At 41.1% G+C, this 12,928-nt stretch overlaps 1 protein-coding gene across 3 annotated transcripts in view; it reads right to left on the reverse strand.

Moving 5' to 3' along the window:
• PPP1R14C (protein phosphatase 1 regulatory inhibitor subunit 14C) overlaps window positions 1-12,928 on the reverse strand; it is a 108,268-nt gene that overhangs the window by 27,004 nt on the left and 68,336 nt on the right. The window contains exons 2-3 of one of the 3 annotated variants that reach the window (XM_050786259.1): window positions 9,261-9,344; window positions 7,186-7,218 (exon numbers count right to left, since the gene is read on the reverse strand). In XM_050786259.1, coding sequence (XP_050642216.1) covers window positions 7,186-7,218; window positions 9,261-9,344 — 117 coding nt within the window. Of the gene's footprint in view, window positions 1-6,276; window positions 7,219-9,260; window positions 9,345-12,928 lie in introns of those variants that run through there. The other 2 variants (XM_050786257.1, XM_050786258.1) reach the window with 2 other exon arrangements.

The raw sequence follows: 12,928 nt of genomic DNA on the forward strand, positions 1-12,928 counted from the left end.
TAAGGGCTCTGATGGATAAAGTAGACAGCAAGCAAGAACAGATGGGGAATGTAAGTAGAGAGATGGAAATTCTAAGAAAGAACTAGAAAGAAATGCTAGTGATGAAAAATACTATAACAGAAATAATGTCTTTGATGGGTTCATTAGTAAACTGCACATAGCTGAGGAAAGAATCTTTAAGCTTGAGGACATCGTGACAGAAATAAATGGAGAGGTATTCTATGTTCATAGATAAGAAGATGCAATATGGTCAGTATGTCAGTTCTTCCCAACTTGATCTACAGATGCAATGAAATCCCAATAAAAATCCCAGGAAGCTATTTTGTGGATATCAACAAACTGATTCTAAGGTTTATATACAAAGACAAAAAACCCAGAACAGCTAACACAATGTTGAAGGACAAAAAACAAAGGTGGAGGACTCACACTACCCAACCTCAAGGCATACTTGAAGCCACATAATCAAGACAGTGTGGTATTGGTGAAAGAATGGACACATAGATAATTGGAATAGAATAGAGACCCAGAAACAGATCGACATAAATATCAACTGATCTTTGATAAAAAAGCAAAGGCATTCGAAGGAGCAAAGGTAGGCTTTTCAACAAATGATTCTGGGACAACGGGAAATCCACGTGCAAAGAAATGAACCTGGACCCAGACCTTACACTCTTCACAAAAATTAACTCAAATGGATCACATATGGACCTAATGTAAATTGCAAAACTATAAATCTCCCAAAGGCAATATAGGAGAAAAATCTAAATGATCTTGTGTTTTACAATGATTTGTAGATACAACATAAAAGCCATGATCCATGAAATAAAACATTGATAAGGTGGATTTCATGAAAACAAAAATTCCTGCTTTGTGAAACACCCTGTCAAGAGAATAAAAAGAGAAGCCACAGACTGGGAGAAAATATTGCAAAAAACATGTCTGATAAAGGCCTATTATCCAAAATTTCAAAGAACCCTTAAAATTCAACAAAAAGAAAACAAACCAATTAAAAGATGGACCAGAAACCCTAACAGACCCCTCACTAAAGAAGATATAGATGACAAATAAACATATGAAAAGTTGTTCCAAATCATACATCACCAGAGAAATGCAAATTAAAACAATAATAAGATATCACTACACACCAATTAGAATGGCCCAAATCCAGAACAATGACAACACTAAATGCTGGGGAGGATGTGGAGCAAGAGGAACTCTCTTTGCTGGTGAGAATGCAAAACGGTACAGCTGATTTGGAAGACAGTTAAGCAGATTCTTACAAAACCTAAACACATTCTTCTTACAATACAGTAATCCTACTCCTTGGTATTTACCCAAAAGACTTGAGAAGTTATGTCCACACAAAAACCTGCTCAGGAATGTTTATAGCAGCTTTATTCATTAATTGCCAAAACTTAGAAGCAACCAAGAGTATTTCAGTAGGTGAATGAATTCATAAACTCTAGTATATCCAGACAATAGAATATTATTCAGCACTGAGAAGAAATGAGCTATCAAGCAATGAAAAGACCCGGAGCAAACTTAAATGCATATTACTAAGGAAAAGAAGCCAGTCTGTAGCTGTGAAATGTTGATATCAAATTTTTTAAAAGCCATTTTGGGCTGGGCACAGTGGCTCATGCCTGTAATCCCAGCAATTTGGGAGTCTGAGGTGGGCACATCACCTGAGGTCAGGAGCTCAAGACCAGCCTTGCCAACATGGCGAAACCCAGTCTCTAGTAAAAATACAAAAATTAGCTGGGTGTGGTGGCACGCATCTGTAATCCCAGCTACTCGAGAGACTGAGGTAGGAGAATCACTTGAACCCGGAAGGCAGAGGTTGCAGTGAGCAGAGATCATGCCACTACACTCCAGCCTGGGAGACAAAGCAAGACCCCACCTCAAAAAAAAAAAAAAAAAAAAAAAAAAAAAAAAAGCCAGTTTGAAAAGGCTACAAATTTTCATGCTATGGCTATTCTGAAAATAGAAGGGCTAAATACTGTATAATTCCAACTATATGACATTCTGAGAAAGGTAAAACTATGGAGACAATAAAGAGATCAGTGGTTGCCAGGGGTTGGGAGGAAGGAGAGATGACTAGGCGGAGCACAGAAGATTATTAGGGCACTGACACTACTCTGTATGATGCTGTAGTGGTGGATACATGTCATTATGAATTCAGTCAAATCCATAATGTACAGTACCAAGAGTGAATCCTAATGTTAACTGTGGACTTCGGGCGATAATGATGTGTTAATGTAGGTTCACCAGTTCTAACAAATGTACCTCTCTGTGGGGAGATAGTGACAACTGGGGAGGCTGTGTACATGTGTGAGGTGGACGAGAGTGAGCATATTGGAAATTGGTACCTTCTAGTCAATTTCACCGTGAACCTAAAACTGCTGTAAATAATAAAGTCTACTTAAAATTTTCTTTTAAAAGCTACGAAGAATTTAACAAATGTTAACATTTTTCTGGAAAAAAAGATTAAATCTCTTAATACATGAGATGTGATTAGACCAGTGCCTGGCATCTACTAAGTGCCTAGTGATTTTTTAGCCACTATCATTGCTGTTGTTACTATCACTAAAATTATCACTGTGGGCCAGGCTTGGTGGCTCATACCTGTAATCCCAGCACTTTGTGAGGTCCAGGAGGGTGGATTGCTTGAGCTCAGGAATTCGAGACTAGCCTGGGCAACATGGAGAAACTTTGTCTCTACAAAAATAACAAAAATTAGCTGAGTATGGTGGTGTGCACCTGTTGTCTCAGCTACCTGGGGGGACTGAGGCAGGGGGATCGCTTGAGCCCAGGAGATTGAGGCTGCAGTGAGCTGTGATTGTGCCACCACACTCCAGCCTAGGCAACACAGTGAGACTCTTTCTCAAAAAATAAAATAATTTTAAAAAGTTATCATAGCAAATAATCCTTACAAACATGAGGAGAGATGGTTAGTATTACCCCATTTTATAGAGGAGGAAAGGGAGACTCAGAGAGGTTGAGAACATTGCTTAAAGTCATACAGTTGGTGCTAGCATTGGCACAAGACTTTGACTCAAATTCCAGTATTCTTTCCACCACTCACCCTACCTCTGCAATGAGGGGTTATAAAATAAAAGTACCTAAATCAGCAAAGATATCTTCCTTACATTTCTAACTTCCAAGTGGCATAACAGTTGTAAGTAAAATAATTTTGACCAAAAACAGCACCTTTAGAGATCCCTACTTAGAAAAGAACACCTTAATTGATAGGCATTTAGTTCAGATAAGACAAAGTCCTATGAAGTTCTAAGCCTCTTGCTGAGTCAAGTAGCTTAGGAAGACTAGCAGATTGGAAAGAAAGAGTACAAGATTAGGCGTCAGAAACTTGGGTTGAGTCCTGACTCTCTTGCTCACGACTGTGACATTATGGGCAAGCTACCCAAACCCTCTCTACTTGAAATGACGATTGTGAGGATTAAATAAAGCAATGTATGTTAGTGCAAATGTGAACTACAGAGCTCTGGAAAAAATAAGCTATTGATTGTCATTATCACAATCCAGGTGCCAGTAAAATCTGTTTCCTAGGAACATACGCTCAAAGGCAAAAGTGTCCAGCCTTTTTGAAATGATCCATTAACAGATAAGGGAACTTGAATGAAATTCCTCAGCATTTTACATCATTTCCATTCCTAGAAACATGAGCTAAAAAAAGAACAGAGATGTTCACTTAAGGACTCCAGCTCCTTTTTCTGCTTTCAGAACTCTGAAGAGTGTTCAAATATTATATTCTTCATCTCCTGACCCTCAGTATAGAAACCAGATGAGAAATATTTTTGCTCCGGGGACAAGACCCACCATTTTCATTGAATGGCATGGCTCTCAACTAATGTAAATATTGGTTCCCCAAACATTACAAAAACTAGGGAGAGAACGGGCTCATTTCCATGAGAAAATGCAATGCATTTCACTGTTGGCTGCGAAGCTGGGCAAAAGAGAAATCTGCAAGTCCAAACTTTCTCACCCGAATAACCAAAGCATGAATTTCTTCACTTAGGTGGAGAACTGAAGAAAAAGGGCTTGATGAAATGAGTGAACGCATGTCTGCAGTGGCCAATGGGGCTTCCTCTCTGCAGCAACCCCTTCCACCCCCATATTACATGTTCATTCATCTGCATCATTCATCATTTTTCTTGACTACAATTCCATTATTCTTGTCTAACCCATCACACAACTTAAAATCGCTTTCCTATATTAATTCCCCAACTACCTATAAATAAAGAAGGTTTAGTCCCCAAAGAGCTAAATGGTAAAGTCTCCTGCCTTCTCCTCTCTGGGAGGAAATTTGAGGGTCAAACCCTAAAAATCCTGACTCTCTCCAGAGAAAAAGAACCAAACATCGACATTTTTGAGGACCCATCCCCTTCCACACATAACAGATTAAGAAAATAAATCTGGCTTGCAACGTGGTCACTCCATAGTGAGATCCAGCAATAACCAAGCAGCCCTGGCTGGGTGCAGTGCCTCTTTCTTGTAATCCCAAAACTTTGTAAGGCTGAGGCAGGTGGATCATTTGAGACCAGAAGTTTCAGACCAGCCTGACCAACATGGCAAAACTCTACCCCTACTAAAAATACAAAAATTAGCCGGGCATGGTGGCCCACACCTATAATCCCAACTACTCAGGAGGCTGAGGCATGAGAATCGCTTGAACCCAGAAGGCAGGGTTTGCAGTGAGCCTACATGGCGCCACTGCATCCCAGCCTGGAGGGACAGAGCAAGACTCTGTTCAAAAACAACAACAAAAAAACAAGCTGTTCTTATACACACAAATGCAAATCAGCTTACTGTCTCCCCATATTCAAATGTGACTATGCCACCAAAAATCAGCAAAGACATGAAAATAGGCAGAAAAAGGTAAGATTCAGAGAAAACAGAGACGATGCAGAGAGCAGAATAATTTTAAACATAAACACAAAGAAAAATTTCTCCAGATTGTTGTATAGGGGCTCCAGGAGAAAAGTCTGGGGGCAGGGGGATGGTAGTGATATGTTTGAGCAGTCAGGAAATATATTGCATGTTTGACAAACACACTAGAGAGTTCAACAAAAAATACCAATTGGTATTAGACAAAACTAAAGACAAGGGTTATGGCCGGGCACGGGGACTCACGCCTGTAATCCCAGCACTTTGGGAGGCCGAGGTGGGTGGATCAGTTGAGGCCAGGAGTCTGAGACCAGCCTGGCCAACATGGCAAAACCCTGTCTCTACTGAAAATACAAAAATTAGCCGGGCTTAGTAATCCCAGCTACTCAGGAGGCTGAGGCACAAGAACCACTTGAACCTGGGAGGCAGAGGTTGCGGTGAGCCAAGATTGTACCACTGCACTCCAGCCTGGGTGATAGAGCGAGACCCTGTCTCAAAATACTACTACTACTACTAATAATAATAACAATGACAAGGATTGTCAACTCCAAGAGAAACAAAAGGCTATACAAAAAGGAACCATGATCATATTTTACTGTTGGCTTAACAGTGAAAAACATCTGTTTAAATCACAGTATTATAAACCTTGACTACTAATTTAACAAAATACTGTTAAATAACTTTGATGAGGGTATAGATGAAAAGGAATTGTGTGGAGAGTGAGAGAGTGATCATCTTTCTCCTAAAGTCAATAAATGAAAAAAAAAATAGTAAATGCATATTTAAGAACAAAAGAATAAGTAGGCCAGGCACAGTGTGGCTCATGCCTGTAATTCCAGCACTTTGAGAGGCTGAAGCAGGAGGATAGCCTGAGGCCAGGAGTTCACGATGAGTGTGTGCAACATAGTGAGATACAGTCTCTATAAAATAAAAATAAAAATAATTTAGCTGGATGTGATAATGCATGGCTGCAGTCCTAGCTACTCGGGAGGCTGAGGAGGGAGAGTTGCTTGAACACAGGAGTTCAAGGTTGCAGGGAATTATGACTGCACCACTGCACTCCAGCCTGGGTGACAGAATGAGCCCCTACCTCTAAAAGAAAAAACAGAAAGAAAAGAGCAAATAGCAGGGAAGGGAAGCAGCCAAAAAGTGCAAAAGTGTTGCTTATTAAAATATAGAAATATGATACATAAATATAATATAAAATAGGGAAGGGGCCTGAAAGGTGGAGAAAGTCACTGTTACCTTTTTAAAATAAGCCTCAGAATTTTTTGGGGGGGGAGGGTTCAGATGTATTAGTATGTATTTGTATTACATTAACTTAAATATATATATGTATAATTTTTTTTTCTTAAGAGATGAGATCTCGCTTTGTTGACCAGGCTGGTCTTGAACTGCTGGGCTCAAGTGATCCTCCCACTTTGGCCTGGGATGACAGGTGTGGGCCACCAAGCCTGGTCTAAAAGTATATATTTTGATGGCTAAAATTAAAATTAAAAATCTCTATGACTGCAAGATATAATCAAAGCTGGAGGTTGGAAGAATAAAGCTCAAATAGGTAACTAGTCCCAAACCAAGTCACTGAAATCAGATACTTGTCAAAGCATGCTTTCCTCCCCCCTTTTAATTAGATCTCTTCAAAAATCAGAAGTCTTACCACTATGGCTTTGATGTTACAAATAGACTTCAAAACATCTGACGGATCTTATAATTTCTCCAGTTTATCACAGGAACAAAGTACTTCTCTTGCTAATATTTTCATAACTGATTAAACCTTAATTTCTACTCTATGCTGTCAGTCATGAGAGTCTACATTAAATGCTTTAGTCTAATCACATTAATACCCATTTTTCTGCTAATGTTTATACATTATACTTCATAAATATCTAAACAAAGCATAACATTTTTTTCCCAATAAAGGTAACTCTTTGGAAAGACAGAGCTGACTTTAAGCTTTTAAAAAATACATACCAATAAACTAATAGGATGTATAAACCAGTTATAAACCTAAAACTTTTACTAAAATGATTCCAAACCCTTTCACAATTTCCTTTGAAGTCTGGCTTTTATCTAACACAAGCAACACACTCTGCTCCATTAATTTTAAGTATTTAGAAATAATGAAGTTAGAGCTATTCAAACATATGCACTCATGGATAATAATTGCTAATTGGTATACACACACTCAAATCCACTTATTGTGGTTTGCTTTAAAAATAGACAAATTGATTTAATAAAAACCAGTTCAAACATGGCATTTAGGAAAAGTGATTTGTTTACCTCTGTTGGTTTGTAGCAGTCTACAAGAGCTTCCTAGAATTAAACACACAGAAAATCAGTTTTATTATCTTAAAATTCAGTATTATTTTTAAGGCAAAATTAAACATCATTTTATATTCATAGTATTATTTTATAATGGTAAAGCAAGATTTCATACTATCTAGAAACACACTTCATTTCAGCACCAGTTGGTTGTCTGAAGATACAAAACGTTTAACCTTCATAAATTCTTCAGCCTGCACACACACGTGCTACATGAAAAAATTTTTTGAACAGGAAAATATTTATTTATTTATTTATTTATTGCTACCATAGCATTGAAAACAAAACATAACCCTTGACCAGTTTTTTTGTTCGTTTTTTGTTTGTTTTTGTTTTTTTGTCTGTGTGTTTGTTTGTTTGTTTGTTTTGAGACACAGTCTTGCTCTGTCTCCCAGACTAGAGTGCAGTGGTATGATCTCAGCTCATTGCAACCTCCGCCTCCCGGTTCAAGCAATTCTCCTGCCTCAGCCTTCCGAATAGCTGGGACTACAGGTGCACACCACCACGCCTGGCTAATTTTTGTATTTTTAGTAGAGACGGGTTTTTGCCATGTTAGCCAGGCTGGTCTCAAACTCCTGACCTCGCGTGATCCACTCGCCTTGGCCTCCCAAAGCACTGGGATTACAGGCATGAGCTACCACACCGGGCCCCTTGACCACGTCTTGAATGCCTTGCTGAGGAACAGTTTCTTTTAAAGAAGGACAGGGACGCTCAAGCATCCATTAGGTTGTAGACTTCAGAGAGATCTGGACTAACTCAGTAGCTCAAATCCAGGATGGCCTTCCACAGGAACCAAATCCCCCTCTCCAGTTTTCCTTTAATTAACTGGATATAACCCAGCAAGATCCAAATGGTTTCAAACCCACTCCTCCGGTCAATGACTTTTTGCCTCCTCTGTGTGCACACACGCATGCACACACCTTTCCTTTGGCTGCCAACTTGGTGGATATTCAAGTTGAGCCAGCCTGTGCAAGATGGTGGCACCCACACTGCACTCAGAAAGCAAAGGGTTTAAGTGCAATGTAGCCATAAACTAGCTTGGGTCCTCACCTGGGAACTGGGAGTTGGGGGGTGATGATAGCTTAAAAACTCCTTTCAAGTTCTCAATGTTAAGAAAACTTTGTTATGTCATTACATTTTCTATAGAACTGATACCTGCATTATCTTTTTAAAATTTTATAACTAGGATGCTATTTTCTCCCAGCTAAATCTACTAAGAAGAACTAATTTTCATAACTCAGACTGTTCACCACTCAAGGGACACTAGTAATGACTAATGCATTAAACACATTAATACATTAAAATGTGCCCTTTGATTGCCGTAGTGGCTATTTGCCATTTGTGGTCACCAACAGCCATTAACAGTAATTATCAGTGGACATTAAGAACAATGGCAAGTCAAAAGTCAACTGGTTTTAGAAACTCCCAAATGTAGATTTAAAAATGATAGATTTGACCTACTGTGGGAAGGGAAATAAGTACTGTACTTTATTGCTGTCCACTAAAGAAATACTAGACATCTCAATATCCATCGTTGTACTGCAATGCTATGAGGTGAACACTGTCTATGAAGAGATCGTCTACTAAATAGAATTATGTCATAAGCAATCATATTTAGAAATTAATTTCATGAATGATACAGTCCACAACTGTGATACCGGAGCCCTGGGCTTGGATATTCCAGTGCTAGCTCAGTCCTTCTCTTTCTCATGCAACTGTGGGGTATCAATTTCCTTCCCTGGCAAGTGGATCTTTGGAAGCAGAATCAGCTGTTTCTCCCAAGAAAATGGGGCTGGAGAAAGTTACACCCATAAGGTACTTTGAGAACAGACTATAGTCAAGAGCTGCTTTATCCTCAGAGAGGCAGTTTAAGAGGGCAAACACTTAGCAGCCCATTGCCTTCCTCTCTGCAAACAGCCATGGCCCAGGTCCTGGTGCCAACTCCACCACAGGGCGGAATCAGTTCATGCCAAGCTCTGGAGACCCAAGTAGACTCCCGAGTATCCATGATTAGAATTTTGAAAACTGCTTACCTGTAATTTTGAAGCTCTCTCTTCATCACTGTCTGCATCAAGAAGATCATCAATGTCAATTTCTACCTCTGGCATTTCTTCTTCCTGGGGGACAGTGGGAGGATATGAAGGCGTTTAATTTAGTAAGAAACCTAACTGTACCCCACCAGTTAGATTAAGTTGAACAAACAACTAGATCATCAATTGAGAAGGGCTGACGGATAAGAGGGTAAGGAGAGGCTAGGAGGAGAGGAGGGAAGGAAAGAGAAGAAAGGGGAAACAGGATGAAGGGGTAAAGAGGAGAAGAGGGGAGAAGAAAGGAAAAGGGAAGGAGGGATGGGGACAGAGGAAGAAGAGAAATGAAGGAAGGAAGGAAAAGAAGAGTGGGGGAAAAGAAGGGGGGGAGCAAAGGAGAATTAATAGTCACAAAGCCATAAAAGTAATCTTTCAAAAAAGTGAGAATTTTCTACTTTCTAGCAGAAAGCTGCATCTGTAAGTATATAAGGGGAGACTGGCAGATGATAGAGCTGGGAGATGGTAGTTTCCTATCTAAGAGCTACTCTTTGCTGGGCGATTACCCCAATCTTTATTTGGGGGTCCACATCTTCCTTCACAGCTCTGGGTCTATGGAAAACCTGACTCCACCATGGGATTTAGGGCATCAGCATTGCTTTAGCCCCAGTTACTGACGTAAGAGAAGACACGTGGTCCAACTAAGAACTAAGGGGGCTCTGGGAAAAGGTGCTCTTTTAACAAGAACGTCCCCTTCACTCCCTCTGAACCAAAGAAGTGTGGCACCAGAAATTACCGGTGGCCACCATACAACCCTGAAGAGAGGCTGAGTTTAGGATGAGGCGCTGACTCCACAGTGGGCGGAGCTGAAGAGAATAAGAAAACAGGGCTCTAGGTAAAATCACCACATCCCTGCATCAAACCACCTCTGAAGCCTGCCTATCGGTGAGTGAGTCAACCCCTTTCATTGTTGCAGTCAGCGTGGGTCTAGTTTAATATTCTTGCCACCAAAGACATCTAGTCCCGAAAAGAGGGAAGAAGGGCCAGCTGGATTTGGTGCAAGACCTCACTAACTTGGAATCTGAACTTCAGAGGAGATCTTGGCTACTTCTCATCTCTTCTGTTACCTAAGTCTTCTCTATACCTCTCAGAATAGCATTTTAAAATGTCAAAATAAAAGAGCATTTAAGAGAGTCCTGCAATTTTGCATTTCATCAGGAGTCACCGCAATCCAACTCCTTCCAGCCACAGGGATGGCTGAGAAGCATCTGCAGGAGCTAGAGAGAAAAGTGTGCATGGGGACACTGGGGACACCTGGGCATTCCCTGGGTGTGGCCTCTCTGTGTCTTGGCTCCAAGAGCTGTTTGTCTTGGCTTCCCAGGAGAGGCTGACTTTCTGAAAGTTTCCTTCCTACTAAAGTGCATTTATTCAGTAATACTACTCAACCTCTTGCGTGTGTGTTACAACACAAAAGTGAGGACCCTAGTATACTGAGGAAGTCAAGGAATATGATACACTATCCTTGCTGACATTAGCTCCATGGACAGGCGCTCAATGGACAGGAAAATTCCAGAAACAACCTCTCTAGTGATTTATTCCTGTTTCTGTGGAGAATTTCTGTTTTGATCCTTTGCTTGGCTCTTATGGGGAAAAATCCACTTCAAAAGCAGTATTTATCAATGTGAATGTTTTAGATCTCATCTGTGCGGTTCTGCCTAATGGAAGAAAGATCTTGTACTCCTCAACATAATTTTCATATTTATACTTAACAATCCTGTAGCTATTAATAGAAGCTGATGATGTAGAAACAGGAAGTTGAAATGCTTTGATGATAATAAAGCTGAAGGATGACCTTTCGATGGCTAGGAGCATTGTTGTGCAAGCATCACAGAGTGAATTTACACAAATCTAGATGACCTAGCTTACCACACACCCAGGCTGTATGGCACAGCCTATTGCTCCTAGGTTATAAACCTGGACAGTATATTACCATATGGAATAATGTAGGCAACAGTAACACAGTGGGAAGTATTTGTGCATCTAAACGTAGAAATGGTACAGTAAAAATAGGGTCTTATAATCTTATGGGACCACTGTCATATATGCAGTCCACTGTTGACTGAAATGCTGTTATGCGGTAGGTGACTGCACTCACAAGCTATACCACTGTGGGTCCTTAAATCACAACTAACGGAGCTTGGTGTCTGCTATTTTTAAAGGAAATGAAAGAACGATTAGTAACTAATGCCCTCCTCAGAACAGCACAGCAATGGGTTTTTCTGCAAATATTATTCAAAACGTTTTGATGCCAGCCAAGTTTGGCCAAACAGGCTTTGACTTGCACAGCAGTGTAGAGCCTCGCCCTACGCAGTAGGCATCTTCAATTAGGCATCTTCCCATTAGGACTGCGCACGGCTCTCTGTTAGGTATTGCACTGACCCATTTTCCCCAGCCCCTGAGATTTGGGCTGTCCCATATGGTAAGCACATGTGGTAAGCACATTTGAATACACTAAAATGAAATACAATTCAGTTCCTCAGTCGCAATGGCCACATCTCAAGTGCTCAATAGCTACACGAGGCCAGTGGCTACTGCACCGGAGAGCACAGATGGAGAACGCTTGCATTGTGGCACAAAGCGCTATTAGACAGTGCTGCCCTGGAGTACACTCGCCCTCTGGCCCAGAAGTTGGGAAGCAAAGCTCCTTTCCCTCTCAAAGGGGCTCGACAGGAGTAAAGAAAAAAAATGCCAGGCATCTCAAGGTCGCTCTCACTACCCAAGGGCATGTGATAAGAAACCCTGAGCTTGGTTTTGCAAGCCAGAAAGCTGATGCAAACAAAGCCCAGATCTCAAGGGTTGGGGAAAACCTCAAGTGATTGAGTCATCACAACAGTCATTAAGCATCTGCGCTTTTTACCAACCTATGCTGCTTCTCAGAAATCCCACCCGGATTTATCAGAGGCATAGGAGAGGACAGGCATCGTGCTCCCAGCTCAGCATGCGCTCCAGGTGTTCTGAATGTCAGTGGGGCTGAAACAAAACCCAGGTGAGAAGAACACAGAGACCCAGAGGCTCTTGGGAGGGAGAGTCCTGGGAGGCAAAGACAGCACCTAGTACCAAGTAGAGAATCCTGTAGATTTGTACTTAATATTCTGAATGAGAAGTATGGAAATATTCTAAATTTCACTGAAGTCCTATTTAACTTTCTTTTCTGTATGCTGATCTTAAAGCAGTATCACTGAATGACCTTAGTGACAGATCAAATCACTTACAACGGAGGGAACACACCCATGGCCTACCATGATGTCCCAGAGCTTAGTTGTGTTTGGGCATTTTCCCACATTAAAGATGTGTCCCTAAACAGTGGCTCTGGTGACAAAAAGGGAAACAACCGTCTTCAGAGCTGCTGGGGAAGTTATCAGCTACACCCTGCCCCACATTAGTGAGAGGCCCTCCTATTGGTACCCATAGCATGAGGCCCTGGGTCACCTCTACACACCTTTCTTGTCGTAGATTTGTTGAGAACCCACAGTCCACAGTGAGCAAGGCGCTGTGTGTCAGCCACAGTGAGGCCCTGGCCCTGGGGGACGGGCCGTCTAAACACAGCTCTGACAAACACAATGACACGCAATGGCCCCAAAGCCACAGACAAACCTGGAGTGCTTTAGTAATTCAGG

The sequence above is a fragment of the Macaca thibetana genome, chromosome 4 (assembly GCF_024542745.1).
Source record: "Macaca thibetana thibetana isolate TM-01 chromosome 4, ASM2454274v1, whole genome shotgun sequence".
In the NCBI taxonomy this organism is placed as follows: Eukaryota; Metazoa; Chordata; class Mammalia; order Primates; family Cercopithecidae; genus Macaca; species Macaca thibetana.